At 43.4% G+C, this 25,539-nt stretch overlaps 2 protein-coding genes and 1 long non-coding RNA gene across 8 annotated transcripts in view; 2 read left to right on the forward strand and 1 right to left on the reverse strand.

Moving 5' to 3' along the window:
- Window positions 1-15,258, reverse strand: part of LOC128071750 (uncharacterized) — a 370,870-nt gene extending 355,612 nt beyond the window's left edge. Inside the window, exon 1 of the long non-coding RNA XR_008202008.1 lies at window positions 15,146-15,258. This is a non-coding gene — a long non-coding RNA (uncharacterized LOC128071750). The remainder of the gene's footprint in view (window positions 1-15,145) is intronic.
- The window catches only part of LIMS1 (LIM zinc finger domain containing 1), a 66,445-nt gene extending 48,349 nt beyond the window's left edge, over window positions 1-18,096 (forward strand). For 4 of the 6 annotated variants that reach the window (XM_052664769.1, XM_052664772.1, XM_052664767.1 and 1 more), the window contains exons 2-10: window positions 1,417-1,576; window positions 7,099-7,165; window positions 9,158-9,278; window positions 10,045-10,194; window positions 11,214-11,364; window positions 12,158-12,250; window positions 13,436-13,484; window positions 15,764-15,839; window positions 16,095-16,285. In XM_052664769.1, the coding sequence (XP_052520729.1) occupies window positions 1,417-1,576; window positions 7,099-7,165; window positions 9,158-9,278; window positions 10,045-10,194; window positions 11,214-11,364; window positions 12,158-12,250; window positions 13,436-13,484; window positions 15,764-15,839; window positions 16,095-16,242 (1,015 nt within the window). In that variant the 3' untranslated portion in view covers window positions 16,243-16,285. Of the gene's footprint in view, window positions 1-1,416; window positions 1,577-7,098; window positions 7,166-9,157; window positions 9,279-10,044; window positions 10,195-11,213; window positions 11,365-12,157; window positions 12,251-13,435; window positions 13,485-15,763; window positions 15,840-16,094; window positions 16,286-16,633 lie in introns of those variants that run through there. The other 2 variants (XM_052664768.1, XM_052664766.1) reach the window with 1 other exon arrangement.
- Window positions 18,097-20,746: 2,650 nt separating this feature from the next.
- LOC128071743 (E3 SUMO-protein ligase RanBP2-like) overlaps window positions 20,747-25,539 on the forward strand; it is a 28,617-nt gene continuing 23,824 nt past the window's right edge. Inside the window, exons 1-4 of the mRNA XM_052664762.1 lie at window positions 20,747-20,998; window positions 23,517-23,584; window positions 24,077-24,188; window positions 24,925-25,077. Coding sequence (XP_052520722.1) covers window positions 20,924-20,998; window positions 23,517-23,584; window positions 24,077-24,188; window positions 24,925-25,077 — 408 coding nt within the window. The 5' untranslated portion in view covers window positions 20,747-20,923. The remainder of the gene's footprint in view (window positions 20,999-23,516; window positions 23,585-24,076; window positions 24,189-24,924; window positions 25,078-25,539) is intronic.

Genomic DNA, 25,539 nt, shown 5'->3' on the forward strand with positions numbered 1-25,539 from the left:
TGCTCCTGAGAGAGAAAAAAAAGATACAGCTAATAATAACTGGTCGGATGTGACCTTGTGTAGGGCTCTTCTGTGGTACAGTGTAAGCAATAGATAAAGCACATTCCTTTTGGAGCTATGTGGTAGGTGTATACTTGCTAACTCGAATGTTGTGCAAGGACTGAATACAATTCCTGTCAAGCCTGAAGGGAGCCAAGAGGTGTTATCTGCTCAGAGGGCAAGTCTTGGCATCTTACACAGGACCCAGCGCTCCGCACTGGCAAATGCAGCAGATTGCTTTACTATATCCAAATCTGTGCCTGTGTGTAAAATAATGTCCCAGTGATTGTCCAGACAGTGCTTTTGTCACTTGTGGTCAGATTGTATGAAACTAGACTATTGCCCTGTATTTGCTCTCTGCTATCAAGTGATATTAGGGCAGAGAAATAACCCTGAAAGGCATAGCTTTGAGAACCCAAGTATTAGTAAGAAGGCACTTGCAAAGGACAAGAAAGTGACCCTTTTTTGGTACTAGAGCCTTAAGTGTAAGACAGCTGTACTGACTGTTGCATAAGTGAACACAATCCTAGTGAAGTTGCAGTCCCCCTGATATTTTCACACTCATTCTATGGTCACATGCCTTTGAGAAGCAATCAAGATTGCTTTTTGAGGTTTTCTTTTTTTTTTTCATCACCAGTTTTTGTTGCTCTGTGCCTGGGTTATGGTGGAGCACCCCAGCAGCTAGAGCATTCCCACCTTCTCCTTGTCCTTGGTCTGGTGCTGGGGTGCTGTGACCTGCTTTTATGGAGATGAACCCTAACAAACCAACCAAAAACCCTATGACTTTAAACTATTATTTCTACAAGTTGTATATGGCTTGAAGTGATTTTACAGATTTGATTGTTTACCTGCTGTGGTTTTCAGTAATCTGCCAGACAAAATATTTTAAACTCTTCCACGTTGCTTGCTTATAGCTTTTGAATTAATGTTGTTGTATGCTCATATTCTAGAATTCTCGTATTCTAGAATTATGAATTATTTCAGAATTAACATTTATATTTTCTAGTGTGAAGTCCTCAATTATTGCTAACATTTGACCTTATTTTCCGTAATTCAAATGTGTTCCATGACTTTTATATTAGTTCTTTGAATTACCTGCCTTTTCTCATCATAAAGAGACAGCAAATTCATCTGTGACAATAATCAGTAGTTATTAGAGCACATTGTGGGGTTTTTATTTCCAAAGTGTTTGGAGCCAGAGGGAAACAACAGTTTTATTTCTAAGGGAGCACCACAAGTCATTGAGTTCATTGAAAAGTTTTCAGTGGGCAGCCTAGCATAAGGCTGATGCCATTGGCTTTGGAAAAAAATAGAGAACCAGAATCAGTTGTGCTGCCTTTGGGGCTCATTTTCTTTCTGTTTCTTGTTTTTGTACAGCAACATGGCAAACGCACTCGCAAATGCTATCTGTGAGCGCTGTAGAGGGGGCTTTGCACCAGCAGAGAAAATTGTCAACAGCAATGGTGAGCTGTACCACGAGCAGTGCTTCGTGTGTGCCCAGTGCTTCCAGCAGTTTCCTGAAGGGCTCTTCTATGAGGTAAGCTGGGAGAAGTAACTGCAGACTGATCGATACCTTAGCAAGTGTTGTTGAAGAAATGGAGTTCCAAAAGATTATGCCTGGTATAGGGGAGAAAAAAGAAGAAATGTTTATGTGGCTGTTTGAAGTATATCAGTGTGTATAACCTTATTTAAGTGTGTAACTTAGTGTTACTAGGGCTGAGAAAAGAACTCTTGGAGATTTCTCTCCCTGTGCGTGTTTTTTTTTCCCTTAAAATCTATAGACTGTATATTGTATCAGAAATACAGGAAAAGCATTCTTCTTAGAAGAGAGTCATCAAAGGGAAATCCCAGCATCCTGCAGTCTTTAGGAGGTTTATTGCTGAGTGAGTGAGTGAGTGAGTGAGGCCTGCACAGCTTCTGAAATACTGTTTGTAGAGATGACTTGTAAGCCAGCGTGCTGAGATTGAAGTGTGTTGACAGCCAAAATCAGATGATGCCTGAGTCAGGTAAACCCAGCATTTAATATACCCCACTCACCTTTCTTTAACCCTACGTGTAAGGAAGGGTAGATCATGGCAGACAGGTTTTATCATTATTATTACCTGAAGCTTGTGGATGGCTAGCTGAGGTTCAAACAGATTAAAGGCAGAGTTCTCAAAATTGTCAAATGTTTAGTTGCTTCTGAAAATCCTGTTCTAACCCACTTCACATGCAGTGCCATCATTGCATCAAGAGCACATTGCATTTTCCACAGTGGTGTTTTTAATTATACTGTATGGTTTGGAGAAGGAGACTGGGCGAGGAGTGTTAATTGGAAAAGGAGGCTGGCAAAGGGGATTCCTGGTCTTGCTTTCTCTCACCTTGCTTGAGGATCAAAAGGTTTCTCAGTGCAGTAGAGATAGTGTTGAACGATTTGTGGCAAAATGAACCAGCAGTGGTCCATGACACATCAAAAGGTGGGCTGCAAAACAGTAGCAATTAAGGAAAGACAAAACAGAACACCCCTTAGATACTTACACCTTGCATTATTATTGTTAGTATTCCATGGGTTGCTCCCTGCTTGCAGGCATGGTGAAGAGTCTGCCGTGACATGTTAAGACCTGAGTCAAATATGAAGTGATACATACGTTTTAAAAGTAAAACATCTGTTGATAAAACTGTCTTAAAAGAATAAAATGTATTTTCTCTAAATAATGAGCACTTTATTCATCCTTTTTCTGACTCTCAAATAACAGTGGGACCATCCACGGACCTCTTTCAGAAAGAGGAATGGTCTTCTGAGGCAGCCTGTACCTCCTAAAGCACAGATAGAAGTGGGCTGCAGTGGAAAGAAAGTTTTATGTTTGCACCTGGTCTAGGAATGTTGCAACCTTTCTGTTGCTCATCAATGACCATAGCTGTGTGACCTATTTGGCAGGGGCAAGCGATCTGATGGTTTTTAGTTACATTGTTAACATTTGTATTCATTAAGTCAAAAGTGAACGCTCAATGGTTGTTTTGGGAATAAAAGAAGGCTGGTGTACTTATTAGATATGTTTTTGTTTAAATTGCTAATTATTTTTTTTTTCAGGTTAGGTTGAGGTTTGCAGTGACTTTGTTCTTGAGAAATTTTACACAGAAAGTGGAAAGTTTAAGTTAAAAAAAAAAGTGATTATCAAGACTAAGAGAATACCCAAAGACTTATGTGTAGCTTGAACTTCAGGCCATTTTTCTGCCTCAAGTCCTTCTAATGTCTACCACAAGATCTTGCAGTTTCTCCCTACATCAGCAAGTCTATCTGCTGCTGTTGAAGAGAGATACTTTCCAGTCTCTGTAAGTGCTCTGACAAGCATCAGAAGATGGTTCATAAATATCACTCAGCCTTCCACCCACATTTATATTGGCTTGTACAGAGTGAATATCCATACTGTGCTAGCCCCTGTGCCTTTTGGGCAGGTTAGAAATGTTTGACAGTGCATCTGCACTCTCCAGATATTCCATGCTGCCTTCACAGCTTTCACTTAGCACTGAAGTGGTCCTGAGATTGCAGTGGAAACCTTGGCACAGTTTTTGTGTAGCTCATGGAGAAGTGGAGGCAAGCTTGCTCTTCTTTCATGCAGTGTGGTTTAGCACCTCAGCATGTGTGTTGGGAATATACCAGCTGAGAGCATTTAGGGGAGAGAGAGGAACAGGAACAGCCCTAAGCAGATAAAGGATAAGCTTAGGTTGGCCAATGGTCAGGAGATGGCTGGCAATGAGTAACTGAGGTGATCTGTTATCTCTGTGAGGAAATAGTGACTGAAGAGGGCAGTCACTCACTCTACTCAGTGCTAGTGCGGTCTCACTTAGATTACTGTGTGCAGTTTTGGGCACACAACATAAAATGGACATAAAACTATTAGAGAGTATCCAGAGAAGGGCTACAGAGATGGGGAAGGGTCTGTAGGGCAAGATGCGTGAGGAGCAGCTGAGACCCCTTGGTTTCTTAAGCCCAGAGCAGAGGAGACTGATGGGGAGTGGGCATAGAACAGGCTTCCCAGGGCAGTGGTCGCAGCCCCGAGCTGCCAGAGTTCAAGGAACGTTTGGACAGCACTCTCAAACAAAAGGTCTGATTTTTGGGTGGTCCTGTGTGGAGCCAGGAGATGGACCTAGTGATCCTTGTGGGCCCCTCTCAATTCCAGTTGTGGTTGGACTAGATGATCTTGCAGGTCGTTTCCAACCTTGCGATTCTATGATTCTATGATTCAGGATATTCTATGGTTCTAAGGAAGAAAAGATATCTTCCTTGGACTGGCTTAATGAACACTTTAAAAAGATGCATGTGGGGATGTGGACAGGTAATGTGTTTTTCTGAGCAGGTTCCCTGTTGGTAAACACATGCATTGTTGTTAGCCCTGCATTAGATGATGTTTATTCTGTGCCCAGTTCAGCTAAGCTAGAGTTTCTTGGAAAAGACTTGGGGAGTTTAAATATTCTTCCTGTGCCTATCGCAAGCATTGCAGAGTTTCCCCAGTTAGTCATTAAACCGCTTATCACATTTGCACTCAAGTGCTGCCATAAGTTTTCATGCTCTGCTCCACCATGGTGAGGCAGAACCGGTTAGGCTACTCAGGAAGCAAAGCTGGTATCTCTGCAGAATGCAACAGAAGGCTGCTTTCTCTGCAGTTGCCATCAGAGAGTTTTATAACAGACAGCAGTGCACAGTTCAGTACTGACAGTGGAATAACAGCCCATTTGCATGGGCAGCTTTGGTGACACCTTGCCCAGAGGGACTGGTTTGCCCCATTGCAATTACTCAGTGGGCTTTTTCACAAGACCTTGCTACTCTGGACTTCAGAAATGGAGACCTCCCTAGAGGTCCTTCCCAGTGGGAACTGTGGGCACCTTGCTTTCAAACAGAGGTGAATACTACTTGTAGCACAGCCATTTGTTAAAAACCCTTTTGGGACCCTTACGAGCCTCCCAGGAGCCCTTGGGCATCTCTCTGCACTGTTTCAGTAAAACGCCAGCCTCCTCTGTGCTGTGCTGGGGGAGGGAAGATGGAAGGGTTTAGAGACACGCATCCCACAGTAGAAGAAATGCAACAAAATCCTTATGAAGCTACCTTTTTGTTTTTGTGTTTCTAATAATCTATAACAGAATAGAAGGAAAGTGCAGTTGCAGTGAACTTCTCACATTTATTTCTATTCCATTTCAACCTGGAGTGTTTTCTTTAATTGAGCTTTACCAGAAACTACCCTAGAGGAAGCATCTGTAAAATAATCGGGTTTTGCGCAAGTCTTTCCAAGTTATAGGTTAGTAAAGATGTGGAAATCAGCTGGAGGTAATGTTGTGGTGAAGTGTCCTATGCAGAACCATAGAATTAACGGACCTCCACCATTCAACAGTCCAATGACCTTGCTGTTAAAATCTATGCTGTGTCATTTCTCTCAAAAATTTAAGACTTTCTCTAATGGAGGAGCTGCTGGATCATCCACAAATGCTGCACAAACAAGCCAAGAATGTTGAAAATAGAAACAAAAGCAAATAGTAACCAACCTGCCTGACAGAAACCTGTTTTGTCTGCCCAGATCAATTTGTGGCTCTGAAATCCAAGCAAACATGTGCATCTCCCAATGTACCAGCTGTTTACACAAGGCTGGAAGCTTTCTGATGGTGGTTTTTTTTTTCAGTTTAAAAAGAATTACATTTGGCAGGAAGCAAGCACAGTTCTCAATGAACTAATAGTTACCATTACTCTTTGAGACACTAATAGTCCTCTGTCTCTTAATTAAAAAAACAAAAAACCAAAAAACAACACAAACAATACTTCCAATTAAAAAGTCATCTGTTTTAGAGTATTAAAAGCCCTTGATGAGTTGCTAGAATAGGCTTCTGGAAAGAGACCATGCAGCACGCATCTTTCTGATCCTTGTGTAAGTGAGATTCAGGCTGGGCACAACAATTAAGTTTCTGATCTCACGTTTTCAGTGATTTCTAAGTGGTGATGGTGGCTGCATGAAATCCTGCCAGTGGTTCTGTATATTGCACTGTATTACTGTACTTATGTTTTATTTGATCCTTGAAATTTCAGAGTGCAAAAGGATATATATGGCTGTATTTTCTATCCATGCATCAAAACTTAATTTGTGGGTCATATGTTACGCTATTTGCTTTGTTTTGTGTTAGATTCAGTACAAAGAAAGGAGTGGGATTTTCCTGCTGTGCTTCTTTCCAGGTTTTTTTAACTTAAGACATTCAAATCCAAACATATCTAATATTATCTGTCTGGTTTTAACATGCTGGCTGGCATATGTGTGTACCAGTTGTGTGCCTGAAGGTATCTAAACATTTCCCATTGCTTTAGGACATACTTGTCTACATGTTCTTACATATTCCTCAGTTAGATTGCTAGTGCAGTGCCATACAATTTTTCTTCCAGATGGTTTTTTTATTTTCCTGTATGAGCATGACCTGCAACTGAACTTCTCTAAGCTCTGAGAAAATTCAGCTCTAAATCACTTCAGATCAGCTCCTTATTCCAGCCGATTCAGAGAATTTTGTTCTTTAAAATTTCCTCAAACAAACATCGTGAAGGAAAAGCATGATTTCTGTTTGTGTTTTGCCCGCAGTGCTCCATGAATTGCAAAGTTTCTGTCCCTGGGTGTTCTTCCTTCCCCTAGACTTACTTCCTCCAGTGCGCTGGGCCATTCTTACAGGAAACACAGAGTGAGGAAGGGATCAAATGGGTTCAGGGAAAATGCTTCCCCCCAGGAAGAGTTTTCAAAAGCTAATTTCCTGCATAGAATTCTGTCTGCATCAGATTTTCGTTAGTCTCTCAAAATTCAGGCATCTGTGGTCATATAAAAGAAGGTGGGTTACACTCTCAGCAATACTAAAGGAATAGTGTTGTATTAACAGCAGTATTTGAACTAAGGTGGGTGAATTTCATGCCTCTTTTTCTAGCACACGGTCAGGTTTGCTTATAATGCAGCTCCTTATCCTCTACTATTCAGTTGCTTGTGAAAACAACCTGCTATGTTACAGTATTTATGTCAAGGGCATGCTCCTAACCTCTCTTGCCTTGTTTTCCATTTGCAGTTTGAAGGGAGGAAGTACTGCGAACATGATTTTCAAATGCTTTTTGCCCCTTGCTGCCATCAGTGTGGTAAGTTTTACATTCAGGTGAAATATTTCACACTGATCACAAATGGGAAGTCAACATATGTTGCCGGGGGAAGATGTGCAGCCCTGTTGTATCTCCTCTGGGAGATGGCCCCACACAGCAGAGGAACTTTCAGAATGAACTTCAGTGAACTTAGGGAGCTGCTTTTCCTAAAGGTCATCAAACAGTAGGTTGAAAAAAAAAAAAAGGTTGCATTATTTGCATGAGTAGTTTAACTGTTCATCCAGTGAGTCAATGAGCAGCCCATTCATGAGCTCCTGATTTTCTGCATCCACATGCATGTACTCACGTGTTCCTTCTCATGCAGCTGAAACCCTCTCGCAACTCTTAATTTGTTTTGACCACTGTAACCTATCCTTGCTGTCCTCCTCTATAGAAGCAGAGGCAGTCTTTATCATCTAGTGATATCACCAGCTTTCTATTTTTGACACAAATTCCTTTAAGTCTTCAGCATCTGTTGTCTACCCTGTGTAACACTGAGGGCTGTATTTTATTTGTTGCTATTGAGTAAATGCTTGCATGTCTGCTACACTGTAATCAAATGCAAGTTTTCTTTTACACCACATTTTCTGCGTGTGAGACATTTTGCTTGGTCAGGGTTGAGAAGTCATTGCTGTACCCTTGCTTGATCAGGTATGGAAGCTCTTATTTTTCTGAGGCACCTGGGCAAGCTGCTACAACTTTCACTTATCTTAGGAAGTCCTTTCCCTTGTGCAGAGGGTGTGGTTGGATGCTGGAAGGAGGGGAAGCAGATGTTCTGGACCTTCAGATTTACAGCTGCAGATTTGAACAAGCAGGGGAAGAGGAAGAGCTCAGTGGTGATATCTGAGTGAACTTGAAGTGTGTGACAAACCAGAAGGAACTGCTTTGTTCCTTCTGCAGTCCAGTCACTTCCCAAGCGTGAGGGACCTTTGTGTTCCTCCAGTTACTCTGCAGTCTCCCTTCTTTGTTCTCTTCCTGCTCTTGTGTGCCACAGCTTCCCCTTTCCCTTTACTGCTCTTGGCCTGGAAAGGACTTTTGTGAATCCTCCTTTCTAACCCCTTGAAACACAAAGCACAGCTCTTCCTGCATACCAGCATTGTCCATCCATGGCAGGGCTCTGTTCCTCTCCGGTTGCTGATCTGCTCCTGTCACTGATCTGCTCCTAGCTTCCCTTTGGTGAGTTTGGCAGAGGGAACTTCACCTCTGCGGCACTCAGAGAGACCAGAAACTGTTCTGGGCTCTGGCAAGTTAATGGAGGAGCTACACCATGTATCTTCAGGACTTTTCCTGCCCAGCTGCCACAGCCCGTTAGTTTCTGTTGCTTCTACTCAATTTTACGCTTGAAAAGCTATGACTTCATGGGAATGAATAGCATGCCACAGACTTGCATGCTGGACTTCATTTCATTGGTATCTGTTATCTGCCTGATGGCTTCTCTTTGACAGCTGTTTGATTAGTAGGCTCTTTAGAGCCAGGATTCAGCCTTTCACAGCACCAGGAAGCTGAGCTCTTGACATGTTTTAGGCAGTGTTTGCACTGCTCAGGGGCCATGGCTGCAATGTGTATGCAGAGAACAATGTGCACGCTTGGCATGGCTGTGCAGTAGAGAATATGGAATGGTAGTTTTCTCACTTTTTCAGTGCCTCACAGGACAGGACTATGCGATAGATCAGAAATGGCTGTGTGTTGGATTTACTATTTAGTAAGTGCATTCTCCTGCTGTATCTTCGTACTTTGACTCCAGTTTTCTTGCAGTAGGGTCAAGGCCGCTCAAACTCAGTTCTGTTGTGCTTTGAATTTGGAGCCCTTTCAAGGCTTGATTATAGACATAGCGGAGTAGAAGTCAACACTGTGTCAATGACAGTTCCAAAATACCCTTTTCTGGAAGAAGAGAGAAGCAAAAATGATTATGTAATTCTATGATTCAGTGGCAGGCTTCTTTTAACTTTGTGTAGCATGGTATTTTACATCCTGTTACTGTATTTCCTACAGGTGAGTTCATTATTGGCCGTGTTATTAAAGCTATGAACAACAGTTGGCACCCGGAATGCTTCTGCTGTGATATCTGCCAACAAGTATTGGCAGATATTGGATTTGTCAAGAATGCTGGCAGGTGGGTCTTCACCCTTCCTTCTGTCACTGATGATGATGAAAGTGAAATGAAAGTTGGGAGGGATGTAGAGGTTATGGTTCCTACAGCTTTCCTGCTGAGATGGAGTAACTGAAGTGTCTTCTATGAGAAAAAGGTCTAAGAATGCATCATAAAACTGAGAGTGGATATCTTAAAATATGCACATAAAATATTAACTACTGATCTACTTCTTCATCAGGTGTCAAGTGTGTATTTTGTACCTGGTGGTGTTTCAGGATGGGTAGGATACTGTGATGGACACTTAGAAATGAATCAGATGCAGAAGGATTGTCATTTTAAAATAGGTGTTTCTTATTCCAACATGGGTTCCCAATTTGAGTCCAGTGTATCACCCTATTCATTAATAAATACTCTCACTTCAGTGGGATCCTTCATGGATTTTTTTAAGTAGACTATGTAGCCATTGATTTCATATTTTTAATGTGATACACAGAGTTATTTACAGAGTTAGGGCCAGTTTTGTCATCCAGCTTCCACTCTAAATGTTTAAGAGTTTGAGGGTAAAGCATTAAATTGAAAGGAATTGAACAAACGATACTTCTGTGGTGACAGAAAATAATATGCCTTCTTCTGAGCTTGGCTTTGCCTACCAAAGCAGTTGTTTTAAAGCCTTTATTCTACTCCACAAAAGAACTGATAGAAATGAGTTTCTATTAGATGCTTGATTTCTATTTTTTACCTAGGAACAGGTGCTGGTACTTACCTGTCTTCTTCTATGTCGTTGCAGACATCTCTGCCGTCCCTGCCATAACAGGGAAAAAGCCAGAGGCCTGGGAAAGTACATTTGCCAGAAGTGCCACGCCATTATTGACGAGCAACCCCTCATTTTCAAAAATGATCCCTATCACCCTGATCATTTCAACTGTGCAAACTGCGGGTAACTTGAGTTCCACATAAGAAAACAGGAGAATGCTGGTTTTATTTGTTTCACCACTTGCACGTTAAAGTGGAAACCAGTCCTGTACAAGAGGCCAAAGGGATGAGTTCTGAGTGCCTTGCTGCCAGATACGTGTCTGGTTACGTCTCCTGGGTGGTAGAATTGGGCCTTCCATTCAAACAGCGGGTGATCTGTTGGGAAGTGAGGAAAGACTGTAATGTGCAGCACAGAGTATCTTAGGAAATAGGAAATCTGGGCACACATCATTGACGTTATTTTTCTGCTATAAAGGGTGGAAAGGTGGTCTTTTTGGGCTGCTTCAGTCATTACCTTGCCTATGTTCTTTCTTTTTATTTGATTTTATTTGCCCAAAGTATGCTTTTCTTTTAAGCTTTCTCTCACCTCATTTTGTCAGCTTCTGCAGCTGCAGAATACGTAGCTGCGTGTTTCTACATCCCCCACTGATGCGTGGATCAGGGGGCACTGTAGGATACAGCACACGTTATTTGTTGTCTATTTTGTACTACAAAGGAAGCTGTCCTTTCAGGATCATAGCAGAGGCTGATTTGAAAAACAACAGTAGTATTGTGCCAGTGCTATTGTCAGCTTATGTTATTCTTTCTCTGATGTTTGGTATCATGGAGAAAATGCAGAGGAGTGCATTTTCCTTTCAGTTACATTTATGTAAATCCAAAAGATACTGGTGCAAAGAGAGGCAGAATGCAAGCCAGGCATGACTACAGCTTTCTAACTGTGTGAAAAAAGTTCAGTAGCTGTTTTCAGAGAGATTTGATGCATCCTACTTAGCTGGCTTTCCTTAGTTTTCTGTGGAATCAATCAGTCTTGTTTAAGAAATAATCGTATCGAACTGGCATATTTGATGCTGCTAAATACATTATTGTAGTACAAATACAGTTCCTAAAACAAGTGCTAAAAATTAAATGATCTCTACAGAAGCTCTTGAGTTGAACTTGTTCAGTTCCTTTATTCATGCTCTCAATTAATGAATTTCTGAACAGGAAGGAACTTACTGCTGATGCTCGTGAGCTGAAGGGAGAATTATATTGTTTACCCTGCCATGACAAAATGGGCGTCCCCATCTGTGGAGCATGTAGAAGACCAATTGAAGGACGTGTGGTGAATGCTATGGGCAAACAGTGGCACGTGGAGGTAAACATCAGCTGACACGTTGTCTTGCACAAATGTAAATGTTAACTTACTTAACTGGAATATGGCCGATCAGTTTCCATGAGAGGATTAGGAAAGTATGCAGCAGTGGTCAGCAAATGCATCTCCTAATCCCATTTTCAACCTTCTTGTGTCTGATCTTCCACTGAGAAAAGACTTCTGCATGCGGAGCTAAAATCAGCAGTCCAAGGAAGCCTTGCAAGGTCCATGTAGAAGAAAATGTCCCCAAGTGAGAAGCAGGAGATACAGAAAGGCCGTCAAGTTCTGTGACAAACGTAATACTAGTGGGCATTGTAATATTTCTGTGGTTTCCATTTACTTGCCATGTAAATATTTCTAAAGCAGTTTAGGTGGCAGTTCCTATTTCAAGTCCGTGTGCAAGATTTAGTTCTGAATCTTCCATTGAAGTTATGAAGATAAGCAGTCTTTGTTGTGAAATTCTCCTCCAGCAAGTGCTTTCTTCACGAGACGTAACAGTGGTGAAAATTATTTGATCTCACTTTATTCTGTCATTAATAACATATCAGAACCACCTCAGTGCATTTTTTTTTTTTCTTTTTTGGAAGTTTTGGGTTGAAATGTTAAAAGACAGTAAAAGGAATGTTATTTTAGTGGTCTAAAGCACAAAACAGTAGTTGTAATTGTTATTTTCGAGATGGCACAGTGACTCAGTAGGCTTTGGTCCTGTTCAGTAGGGATTGTTTGTTTGCTCTCTCAAAAAAAACCCACCGTTATTTACAAGAAATCCAAACTAAATCCCTAATTTTCTTCATAGCATTTCGTTTGTGCAAAATGTGAGAAGCCATTCCTGGGTCATCGTCATTACGAGAGAAAAGGCCTGGCCTATTGTGAAACCCACTACAATCAGGTAAGGTTGCATGTTATGGAAAACTGTAATTTTTAAACTCACCAACAGATTTTGTTAATGGGAGATGGAAAGTGAGAGAGATTGTTTTCTTATGATCACCTGTGAGTGTGAAGTTAACTAGTAGGTGTTCCACTGCAGGCAGTTTATATGGGTTTCTCTGTAGGTGAGTTTTGTATGGAAAAAAGAAAGCTGTGGGTAATTCATAAAGGAAAGCTGGGCTAATCAGAATCTAGTTGTTCTTCAAGCTTAGGTTTCTTATGTTGAGCCGTTTCGAGCTTTTGCACACCTCTAAGATCAGAGCAGCTGATGACACTCAGGTTTTCCCAAGAACATAAAGACCATTTGCCACTCAGGAGCTGGGGTTTAACACAAAGCCTTTGTGTAGCGTGGCCTTCCTTACAGCTGCAGTTCTGAGTTGACTGTGTGTTAAGATAGACTGCATCGAGCAGCTCTTTCATCCACTTGCTGAAGACCTACAAAGGCAAAATTTGTCCGAGGGCACCACCTAGTGACCACTTGCATTTAAAGCAGAGATCCATGGGGTTGTACCGTTTGCCTCCAGACTCCCTGGATTGTGCCGTCCAGCACCATAATGGATAGACCTTTCTTCTTTGGAAGCCAAGTGCAAGGTGTCACGTACACATCTTTGCTTGGATAAATAAGGGAGGATTACAGGTGGGAGTTGTAAGGCATCTGCTAATTACAGATGGATCCCAAATCTGTCAGTGACGAAGGGCAGGTGATTGAAATATTGCTGGCATCCCTGCAGACAAGAAATGCCATGGCATTGTTAGCAGTAGCACTGCAGTCATGATAGAGCAAGAACGTACACCGGGCAGGAGCTGTGTGTTGAACGGGTGTACAGATGTTCAGCTGGATGGTTACTAAAAGTGTGTGTGTGACTCTTCATTGCTGAATTTCAAACGTTCAGCATGAGGGAAACAGCAAAACAAAACCATATTTGTAGAGGGTCAAGGGGATGTAAGGAAATGTTTTCATCTTTAATATTCTAAAGACTTTTGATGATAAGATGATGCAAGATGGAATTGAAAACCAAAATCAGACTTGCCATCGTTCTCCTGTATTTAAACTGAAAGAAACAGGAAAGCGATTGAAATGCAGCTGAGAAATTACTGTCAATAAAATCATTACATTAAAAATTCATTGCTTCTCCTTCCTCTTCAGCTCTTCGGTGATGTATGTTTCCATTGCAATCGTGTGATTGAAGGAGATGGTAAGCAGTTCTCTAGCTTTTTTCTTAACGTTACGTTTTGATGAAAGTTCTTTCTAAAAGGAAGGAAGGTCCTTTGTTGAATCCCTCACTGCTCCCATTAAACCACAAAGAAGCATTCTCTCTATCAGAAACTAAAATGGATGTGATTAGTCAGAGGCCAAAGGGGAAGAAGACCTTCCAGCAGGTGTTTCATGATGATGGAAGATCATATGGGAGCTAAAGAGAACTGTGGTCAGCTGGAAACCTTTTAGTAATAACCAAAGGCCAGGGATGTTGAGAGATGCACAGGAGGCTTCCTGTCCCCACCAGCTTTCAAAAGGGACACGTACAACTGTGAGAATGACCACATAGGCATCTCCTCGAGTGAATTTAGGGATCATGACATAGATTTGGAAAAATATTTAGATACTGAACAATTTAGGTGGACTTTGTGAGGGTTTTTTTTTTTTTCCAGTGCCTACCTTCTATTGTTTCAGTTTGGTTCCTGGAGATATTGACCTATCTGTCACAGGCACCTGTCTTTTGAAAATAGAGGCTGATAATAATTTCACAGAACCAGGAAGGAATTGTACCTGAAAAGATCTGTGAAGCCATAACTGGAAGCCCCTTAATTTTGAGGAGGAGTGATTGTTTTGTAGCTTTTTGGACTGTCATCAATGATAAAATGCCATAAGGCAAATCATTCCACGTGCAGTCACATTATTTTGTTCCTAGCTACACCAGCCTGAAGTAAACACTGTAACACATCTTAGCCTGACCTAAGCCAAAGCCATTCTCGAAGTGGGAGGAAGCCTCTGCTACATGAAAGGAGCCATAAAGTAGTTCACAGCCATGTAAATATAGGGTGAGACCTACATCCCAGAAATGTGCTTTCCCCACCCTTTGGGACTGGACTCTGCCTGCAGAACAACAATCCGGAAGCGCTGTCCTCTGCCCTGAGATCCTGAATGAAGAGAACTGGGCCTTGGAGTGAAGGAGTAAATGCAGCCTTGTCTGATCTTCACCTCCCTGTGTGTTGTCATGTCATGCCATATAATCTGACTCTCGATATTGTACATTTCAATCACTGACCTGAATATGAAGTAGTAATTATTTTCATTGTGCATCCTCAATTATTCTACATTTCTTCTTTCATTTCTACACACAAATTTGACACTGCTGTCACAAATGATGAGTATCCAATTTTGTTTTTCCTCTCTGTCTGGTGAAACAAACTCTTGTGGCAGCAGTTTTTTAAGAGACTGCATTATTGATTGAGATCTCTTGTAAGCAGACTTTGCTTTGACTAGTATTATGTAGGCAAGCAGTGGAAGAAATGTAAGCATATGTGGATGTGATTGCCCCATAGTGTGGGAAAAGAAGTTTGGCTTTACAAAGTTCTGGTTCTGTTTGCTGCTGACAAAATGTAAGAGAAGAACATGGTCCTGAGTCATAGAATTGTAGCATCTTAGAATGGCCTGGGTTGAAAAGGACCACAGTGATCATCTGGTTTCAACCCCCTGCTATGTGCAGGGTCACCAACCACCAGACCAGGCTGCCCAGAGCCACATCCAGCCTGGCCTTGAATGCCTCCAGGGATGGGGCATCCACAGCCTCCTTGGGCAACCTGTTCCAGTGCGTCACCACCTTCTGTGTGGAAAAACCTCTTCCTAATATTGAACCAAAATCTTCCCCATCTCAGTTTAAAACCATTCCCCCTTGTCCTATCACTATCCACCCTCGTAAAAACCCGTTCCCTTTCCTATTTATACACTCCCTTCAAATATAGGAAGGCCACAATGAGGTCTCCCCAGAGGCTTCTCTTCTCTAGCTGAACAAGCCCAGTTCCCTCAGCCTTTCTTCATGGGAGAGGTGCTTCAGCCCCCTGATCATTTTAGTGGCCTTCCTCTGGACCAGTTCCAAGAGCTCCACGTGGAACTTTAGAACCTTACTCAGAATCCTTGATCTGTGGTTGGAAACAGAAGCAACATTTGGCAGGGAAAGGTGCCAAGGTATACTGAAAGAGAGGAGTAACTGCAAATTGAGGTACAGAACAAAGAGAAGACACTTCCTCTCCAAAGCAGAGCTGCGTGCCCTCTGCCAGACAGCTTTATCATTGCTTGAGTCCCACTGTGCAACAATCAGGTGTGCCTTCCAGGTCTTGCCTCATTATTGTTGCAGACCTTAATGCTTGCTACAAGATTCAAATGATTGTTTTTCACATTTCACAAACATTTGAGCTTAACTGTTACTTTTTTGGTAATGCTAATGATTTACTCTTTTTTTTTCCCTTGCTCTAGTTGTATCTGCTCTGAATAAGGCATGGTGTGTGAACTGTTTTGCTTGTTCAACCTGCAACACTAAGTTAACGCTCAAGTAAGTCAGTCGATAGGTGTGATGCCTTCAAAACGTATCAGTGGTTCTCTTTACAGTATTGGATGTTGCTATAGGTTTAACTGTTACAGTACAAAAGCCGTCTGAACAACACTGAGACAATGTGCCTGTGCCTTCTTCTTGCTCTGTTTACTGCTTGACATCTCTTTCAGCTGCCTGTTCCGTTCTTCCTTCAGCTCAGTCTTCTTAATTCTTCTCCTTTTTCGTCCTTTATTTTTTCCGCCTTTCACTCTGAAGAGATAAGTTTGTTGAAATTGATCTAAAACCTGTCTGCAAACACTGCTATGAGAAAATGCCAGATGAATTTAAGCGGCGCCTTGCCAAACGGGAACGTGAAGCGAAGGAGAAAGAGAAGCAGAAAAAGAAAAAGCCCATCTGCTTGTAAACTGCTTTTCTTCTCACCACCACCTGTGCTCCTTTCTTCTTTGGTCAGTGCTGCAGATGCTTTTACTTACAGTTTTTGCATGCGTTCATGGTTCACAGCCAAATATTTTTCACAAAACTGCAACTTGAAATACTGTTACTTTATTATTTTAAGCTCAGTTTGCTTAGCAATACAGCTGAGTTTGAAAGATTTTTTCAGAGACACAGTTATAAATGGGGCATAACTCAGAGTATTTCAGTCACGGTCTGCAATGTGTATAAGCTTCTGAAAGTAATTTCATACATACGTATAAAGTGCAGTTGCATTTTTTGTCTGCATGCATTTAACACAACCTTTATTTTCTTCAGGATCCCTTCCACTAAGACTTTGTTTTCTTGCTATGTCATTTTAGAAATAAATTTGTTGAGTTTGATATGAAGCCTGTCTGCAAAAAGTGCTATGAGAAGTTTCCTCTAGAGCTGAAGAAAAGACTGAAGAAATTAGCTGAAACTGTGGGAAGGAAGTGAAGACTTCTTCTGCTCTCCCCTTTCCTTATGAAAATGTTGTATCTGTTACTTGGGAGGGACTCTGAGGCTGTAATCAGACAACAGATTACAATGCGTGCCTTTCATCTTGAAATGCTCCATTCTCTCTGTGAGTACACGTACAAATACAGATTTGTTGATAAACAGACCACGCTTCTGTCAACTCCCCTGAGAGGTTTCTGACCCTGATAATGCACCCATACACGAGGGCCATTGAGCACAGTAATCTCTGAGGAATTTTAGGTTGAGAAAATATGCTTGTGAGTACCTGCAAAAGCACACTGTGCAAACAGGCCCAACGTTATGGGCATGCAGTGTCATTTATATTAATGAAAATATCAGCATGCAAATGGAGCATGCATACAAAATTCCCCGTGGCCTGGGCAAGAAACCAAACATACCTCATTTCCCGGAGAAAATAATGCTTAGATTTCAGGTCCAATAGTCCCACTGAGGAGCCTTGTTGAAGGTGGTTGAAAAGTACCGCATGGCTACACACAGTCACTGGACAAATGCCCTGCTTCCCATAGTTTGTACTTGCACGCTGAATCTCTGTACATCAGCCTTAGCATGAAATATCTGTATGAAGTCTAATTCCCACTGCAAGAAACAAGTGTACTCAGATCTACTTGAATTTTGCTGTATTCCATTCAGAATAACACATTAACTTTTATATAAGCTCTTGCCTTTGATTTCCTTTTTGTGCCTTATTCTGCCGGACCATATGTAACAGTGTTCCATTCAATGTATATCTATAGTTTTATTTGTATTTCTTATTTTTGTGCAGAAACTTTGTATGAGGTATTTTCAAAAGATAACAAAATTTGCCTTAATTATCCAGGATGCAAGAGGAACTTTGCTTCGGGTGTGAACACCTGAGGTTGAAGTTTAGCTTCTAGGCTTCCCTGACTTCTGGAACAGCAATGAAAAGGCGTATTTGAGTTAACTGGCAATATTACTTTTACACTGTGAGTGTAAATATGTGAAGGTTGATCCTACTGGGATCTGTTTCTTCAGCCATCTTCAAGAACTGTGCTCACAAATCGTCAGAATTCACTGTAGTATGCTTGGGCTTGCTTTATACTGTTGACTTCTGTCCCTGAAAGCTTGCTCTTCCCTTTTCTGTCCAAAATACCATTACTTAGGAATTCTTGATGGTACTGTTAGCAAGTATGCAAACCTTTTTTTTTTTTTTTTTTTTTTTCATATTAGAAACACAATTTTTATATCATTACTTCATAGCAAGCAAAATTTTCTTTCCTGTTTATGGAAAAACAAATGCTTTGGGACATCTTTCCAGTGTCATCAATAAAGGCTAATGTTATTAAAACCTGTATCACCTCTTTTATGCGAGTACTTGAGATGGGTGGAAAAGCATCCAGGCAGCCTTCCTTCACTCTGCTTCTACCTGTGACTGTCTACGTAAAACTCTTTTACTATCCTGACTTAGAGGAGACATCTGCCTGTCCTAAAAATGCACTTTAGTTTTTAGGTTTAAAAAATAAATTATCATTTGTTTCATAACCAACAGCTCGATTCTTCTGGATATTTTCTGATTGGCACTGTCACCAGGTTTTCTGAAAGAAAGTAAGTTCAAAAGCACATCTTCCTCCCAGATTTTGCTCTCTACTCGTTTCACTGTAGTGTAACTTTCATCCCAGACTTCCAATTTAGTGCTAGGTAGGGTGTTTTTTACTTCGTGATTATATACAGTTATCCCATGCAGTAACAGTTCAGTAGCAGAATGCAGTCATTACTGTGTTCATGACTGAAAATTTCCCCCCCAAAAATGTATGTAACAAGCGTAATAGTAACACTGTTGAGATTTTGGACTGTGACATGGATTCAGCCCATCAGTACTCAGCCATGATTCCTTTAAATTGTAACTCAGTTCAAGTGTGTTTGTTTTGTTTTGCTTTTCCACCTTATGCTGACCATATGCACAGCCTTACTGCTGAGAGAGCTGGGAACAATCCCTAACTTGAGGCTGCACAGTGAGCTCTGCCTCGCAAGGTCACATCCACACCTCACTCACAGTGTGTAGCCATCAGTCTCCCCTGGGCTCTGTGGCAGTCCTGGGGCCCTAACACAATGTTTTCTGCTGTTTCTTCAAGTTACTGATAGTGAACACGATGTGCAGTAGCAGCAAGGCAGTGGTTTCTGTGCCATTAACACAGGTGTGTGTTTCAGACCCCACAAATAGCATCGAGGCTGTCTTGGGGCTTCAAAGCCTGTTGCATCCCATAAAGATTTCAGAAGGAAGGGACTGTCAGGTAGTCCAAACATCTGCTCCAGGCAAGTGTGACTTTCAAAGCTTCATCAGTACTGAAAGTTTTATCTAGCCAAATTCTGAGCATCTCTAGGAAGAGATGATTTCACAGGCCTCTGTGGGCAACAGTTCCAGTATTTAATGACCTTCATGATGAAGTTTTTTTTCTGTCTTCTTGTTTCCCCAGTGGAATGTTGCTCAAATTCACGCTGCTCACTCAGCAGCTGTCTTTGGAGTAAACTGTCATTGAAGTAATAACCATGGATATTGTCATCAAGAGCATTAATTAAAAGAAGTGCAAAACAGAGCCAGGGAGTGAGCTAGCAATTAGGCAGCCTGGACAATTACAGGTCTGGTGTTGAAGTTCACTTCCTGGCCTGTCAGTGCTGTAAATCTTTCACATAGATGTACGTGCTTTGAGGCTGATTTTAGTACAAGAAAGACATTGAGACCCTGCAGTGTGTTCAGAGAAAGACAGCGAAGCTGTGAAGGGTCTGGAGCACAAGTTTTACAGGGAGCAGCTGAGGGAACTGGGGTTGTTCAGTTGTTCAGAGGATGCTCAGGGGAGACCTTATCACTCTCCTGATAAGGTGATGAACCGAAAGGAGGTTGTGGCGAGGTAAGGATTGGCCTCCCAGAGATAGGATGAAAGGGAATGGCCTCAAGTTGCACCACGGGAGGTTCAGATTGGATATTATGAAAAATTTATCCTCAGAAAGAGTGGTGAAGCAGTGGCACAGGCTGCCAGGGAGGAGATGCAGTCACTGTTCCTGGAGATGTTCAACAACTGTAGATGTGGCACTGTCACATCCCGCCCATAAGAGGAGGGAAAAGGTGACCAGATTCATGAATATCCCAGCTAGATTAAGGCAGAACAACGCACAGATTTCATAATACATCAACTTTAATGAAAATCTATGTACTACAATTATCCCATAATGCTGGCACTCTAACAGCACTTTAGAAAGCCCAGGGGAGGTACCTGCAGGAGGAAGGACCTGCGCCCAAAGCCTTTCTGCCTCTGGCAGCTGCGAGCCCTGTGCTCAGTTCCTATCAAGGCAGTCAGTGTTTCTTGGGTACAGCAGCAGCCTTAGGGCTTGGCAATGGTGGGCGGGGTGCATTTGTGATTCTCTCCCCATGAATGAGACTTCACTAACTTGCAGCTTGGTGGCCCCACTTTGCTTAGAACCGGCAGAAAAAGACATCAGCCCCTCCAGTGAGCAGCAGCCAGGACTCCCTGGCAGGAACTGAAGCACGGGGCGGCGCCGGTGCTCAGAACCACACAACTCAGAACATCGCTTTTTAAGCCCCGTCTTCTGGGTCGGCGCATCTCGCCATCTCACAAGCTGCTTCGGACAGAAACCAATTATTTCTGCTACTCGCGGTGCCTGGAAGCCAGAGCTCAAAACTCGTCGTCCATGAATCCAAACAATAACGCGTGATCGATGGCTGGCGGGTGACGCTGACATTGGCGGTGACGCAGCACGTCCTCACAGGTGAGGAAAACACCTCAGCACGGCCTCACGCGGCGCTGTTTCCTAAGACCGCTCGAGGGCGGACAGGCTGAGGACGGCACCGGCGGCGCGCCGAGCGGAAGCCCGCGCCGAGCGGCGTAACGCTCCGCAACTCAGATTCCCGCCGCCACGACAACCAACCGCGCAGCAGCCGCTCACACTGCGCATGCGCGCGTTCGGCGCGTGCGCCGCCCCACGCCGGGACTGTGACGTCGCGCGTGGCCGCGATCGGCAGCGGAGGGCGTTGCGCCGTGTGTGGAGCGGGAACTTGCGTAGCGTACGAGTGCCGGCCTTCCGCCGCTCGCTCTTTCTCCTGGTGAGGCTCGGCGTGGTCACCGACGACGAGTGCCGGCCGGCCGGCCGGGCTCGGCGCCATGATACGGCGCACGAAGCCCGAGGTGGAGAGATACGTCGCCTCCGTGCAGGCCGCCGCCTCCTCTCCTAGAGAGGTGAGTGCTTGGGGCCCGGCCGGCAGCGCCGGCGGCGCTCCCGAGGCCTCCCCGGGGCCGCGGTGTGGTCCGCTCCCCGCCCGCGCCGTCCTTCCACTCCTCCCGCGGGTGCCGGGCCCGAGGGGTGGCCGCGGGCTTTGCCGGGGCCCGGGATGGCCGGCGGGGGCCGGCGGGCCCGGTGCGCGGGAAAGGCGCTGGGCTGCCCGTCCGGGCGGCGCTTTGCGGCCTCGTCCCTCGGGTACGGGGCGGGGGGGTCGTGGCGTTCCCGCTGCCGGGAGCGCTGGTGAGTCAGAGCTTGCTGAGGGGCTCGTGGAGTCGTGTGGGTGGGGAGTCGAAGCCGAGGGAGGCTGCTGGGAGGGAGGCCGCGGATATACTTCCTTGGAAGCGTGGTTTGCTACCGCTGCGCGCCTCTGAAAACTGCAGAGCCCTCGGTAACTTCCGAAAGAGCGCAGCGGCGTGGTGAAGTACGGATCCATGCTGTTCTGTGGGAAATGAATGGCCTGGGTTGAAAAGGGCCACCGTGATCATCTGGTTTCAACCCCGTGCTATGTGCAGGATCGCCAGCCACCGGAGCAGGCTGCCCAGAGCCACATCCAGCCTGGCCTTGAATGCCTCCAGGGATGGGGCATCCACAGTCTCCATGGGCAACCTGTTCCAATGCGTCACCACCTTCTGTGTGGAATAACCTCTTCCTAATATCGAATCTAAATCTCCCCTGTCTCAGCTTAAAACCATTCCCCCTTGTCCTATCTCTGTCTATTCCCCCTCCTGTTTATATGCTCCCTTCAAGTACTGGAAAGCCACAATGAGGTCTCGCCAGAGTTCCCGAGCTTCCAGCCTTCCCTCTCTTGAGGAAGCAAACTAGGGAATGCATACTGTTAAGCTTCTGAATTTCTTTGGTGTGTTGTGTGGCTGTTTTTCCCATCTGTGTGACAGCGTTGTGAACCGTCAGTAATAAGAGAGGGAGTGGTGGGGGGAAATAGCTTTGCTGCTGTGCGTTAGTAACTGGGCAGCCAGATGATTCCCTGATATCTGGCAAATGGTGTGCAGGTCCCGGTGAGCTGACTGATGAGGTTCATAGGAGCAGTTTCATCCGGAAAGGTCCCGCTCTGCTGCTTTGAATTGGTTTTATTGCAGACGTGGAATATTCAGCAGTTGTGTAATGTGAATGCACACTGTGATGCAGCAGGGCCTTGATGTGAGTGTAAGGCCTGCATGAGTCCTCATTTTGATCTTCTTCAACAGCAGTGGAGTTGTCCCTTCGCTTTGTTCGGTTGATTTTGATGCTGTTTAGGCTGCACAATGTTGAATGTATCGCTGCTAAATCTGGAGATAATCTTCAACAGTGTTGGTATTCTTGTGGAGCTCAATGAAAAAATATTGCCTGTCCTTTAGTAGTGCTCAAGGCCAAGTGCTGCGGGTTTGGTTTCATCTTTTCAGTGATGCTTGTAACTGGCTGTAGAGCACAGTCAGTGATGGAAGTAGTTACTGGTTTTTCTGCAGTGTTGATTTTGGAGAGGAGGGTTGTGCGAGGCTGTAAGCATTTATTTTGAAGTTTCTTTCCAACCCTGTTTACGAGGAGATGTCTCGCATGATTGCACTCTGTGCATGTCAGTGTATCCATGTTTTACTTCAAAATACAGACTGAAAAGTAGGAGACTGGTGTTCCTTTGAATCCACTTGTAAATATTTTTGAGGAGTAGCCTGAAGATTACTCCTGAAAGGAAGTAGGAAGGGGATAGGAGACTAAATTCAAGTGTCTTTAGATTGTGGAAATTTGTTTCACATCTGGAGTCATAGGTGTAACTAGTTCCAGTATTCCTGATTCTCACACAGAGGCTACTGTGGAAGTGATACGTGGACCCCAGGTTTTAGGTTTGTCTCCTGGTTCATGTTTACCATGAAGTTTTTGCTCATGACTTCCTAGTTCTCGAGCTCATTCACACAGGTAAAAAACAATGTTTCTTCAGTGCAGTAATTTAGTGCTGATGTTATCAGTCCAAGTGAACTTGAACTTGAGGACTCTGTGAGTGAAAGGTGAAACATACCTCTCCCCAGGTATTGACTGAAGGGCAGAACACGGAAATAAAAGTGAATATTAAAAAGAAGATAGGCAAGAGATGAAGGTGACAGAGGCATGAACAGGAGGAGCTGGACTCTTAATTTGTGGCATCTGTTTTCTTCTGCAACGTGGATACATTGCAAGAAAAAAAGCTTATCTGTAGCTGGCGCCATTCTTCTTCTCTCTTTAGTCAGAAATTTTTATGTTTCCGAAATGCCAGTAACCCCAGTTTTGCTTTGGTAGGAGCCTTTGCCAGTTATTGGGAAAAAAACATTATTTTCTTAATCCTGTATCTTTCAAAAACAAAGCCCTGAATACGAGGAGTGAACTGGAGCTGGTAACTCTGAAGAAACTGTTAGAAATATGATGCATCCCTGAACAGAAAGGTCTCCCTATTCAATTCCTTCAGCAGTACTGTATATCTAAAATGTACCTGTCCTGTTTTCTTTCCTTCAGAGATCGTTGAAAGGATTCCTTTTTGCTAAGCTGTATTTTGAGATAAAAGAATATGAACTTGCTAAAAGGTAATAAATGTTACGTATGTTGTTCTGTTCTTTAACATGTGATAGAAAAGCTAAGTGAAGTGGAGCGGAGAAATCAAGGCCATTATCATGCTGTTCTGAGGTAGCAGTAAGTGGCAGAATTGGGTGCCGTTTAAATGTGCCTAAAAGAGCAGCCTAAAGGATGGGTAGTCATAGTGTGCTGTAAGAACTCACTGGTTGGAATGTCTGTTATGCCACTGTGTTACGTCCTTCGTGCAGTTTCTGTGAACTACTGCTGTATTTCATGAAGGCCAGTACTTGCAGGCAAATATGTAGAATCTGTACGTGTCGAGATAATGCTGTTCCTTACTTGAAGGTCTAGATCAAGCACCTAGAACTAAATATGGCTGGATGTCCTGTATGACAGATGACATTCCCACATTAGCTACAGGCTGTGGGGGGTCTTGTGTTACTGAGCAGTACTGATCCTTCTGTTTGATTTTTGTTTTTTTTTTGTTTTTATTTACTCTGTAGATACATTTCTACTTATCTCAGTGTCCAAGAGAGAGATCCCAAAGCTCACAGGTTTCTGGGACAGATTTATGAAGCTCAGGATAACATAGAAAAAGCTTTTGGGTGTTACAAGGTAAGCGCTTCCCTCACCTCCCTGATGTCCTGCTTTATTCCATCTTAAATGGACTTGATCTTTGTGCTGCCTGCTCTGATATTCTTCCCACTGGACGAAGAATGTGTGACCCCTGTAGAATTCTGTATAGGGGTTGTGGTAACAGCAGGAATCCAGCTGCTACTGAAAGACTGGACTGAGAGTGTTTCTCAGTTGCACAGTTTGTTTTTTGTTGGTGGTGGGCTTTCTGTTTGTTTCCTCAGAGGTAGAGGGGACAGGGCAAATAGAGTTTTGATTAGGCAAGTGTGTAAATGTGAAATCCAGTCAACGTTTCATTATTTGGGCTTTGGGCAGGGAGAGGATATGCACAAAAGTCTTGTTGCCGCTCAGTGGAGTTCTGTCAGTCTTTCTGACTTCATTCTGATTTTCAGAAGCCTCCGTATTGGGTTAGACTAGAGATACTCCTGGTGCAGTGGTCTGAGTAGGGCAGCAGCTGGTGGTAGAGGCAGAGGAGCTGTTTTGGCATTATTTCTCTTGTGGTGTTCTGGATTCCAGCAGTTGTCTGGTGTTAGAGACCAAGGGTGGCCTTTCAAAAAGGAGACTTTTCTGAAAGTAGTGAGAAAATACTTACTGATAGTTCTAACTTGACTTGCTGGGTCTGTTTATTGGGGGGCATATTTTCTTTCTTGTTCTATATGGACTGCAAGATCAAGTTACCAGTAACCTTTTTTCTTGTGTTTGTGCATGGGAAACCCAGCGTTCTGTGGTGCTGAATCCAAGGCAGAAAGATCTTGTGCTGAAGATTGCAGAGTTGCTGTGTAGTAACAACATCACTGATGGAAGAGCCAAGTACTGGGTTGAGAAAGCTGCCAGGCTCTTCCCTGGGAGTCCTGCTGCTTACAGACTGAAGGTAAATTGCAACTCCTAATCTCTGTTCTGTGCCTGGTAGAAACTGCAGTTTCTGTAACTGATGGGAAAACCATGTTAGTAATAGTATCCAAGAAGTCAAGCTTAGATTAATATTGCCTCTATTATGTGACTGCACTGCTTTCTAGGGTTTTTTTATTTGAGTTAAAACCTGTAGAATGTAGGAGATGCTGTTATTCCCAAATACTGTGTAAATGCTTTCAGTCATACTATCTCACTTTTGTGCAGGCATTAGTTTTCTGTAGTGCAGCAGCACTGAAATGGAAGTCTTGGGAGGCTTGTGCTTTGGGGTTTTGTGTGTGGTGTTTGCTGGGTTTTTTGTGTTTTGTATTTGTTTTTTTAGCCTGTTCTGTATCAAGGTGTGCCATCTTTGAACCAAATGATTTGATGCTCTTAACTTAGCATCTTACTTAGCATCTATGTGATGCAAACTCTAAAGTGGTTT

This window comes from Tympanuchus pallidicinctus, unplaced genomic scaffold (assembly GCF_026119805.1).
Source record: "Tympanuchus pallidicinctus isolate F22 unplaced genomic scaffold, pur_lepc_1.0 scaffold6, whole genome shotgun sequence".
Lineage (NCBI taxonomy): Eukaryota > Metazoa > Chordata > Aves > Galliformes > Phasianidae > Tympanuchus > Tympanuchus pallidicinctus.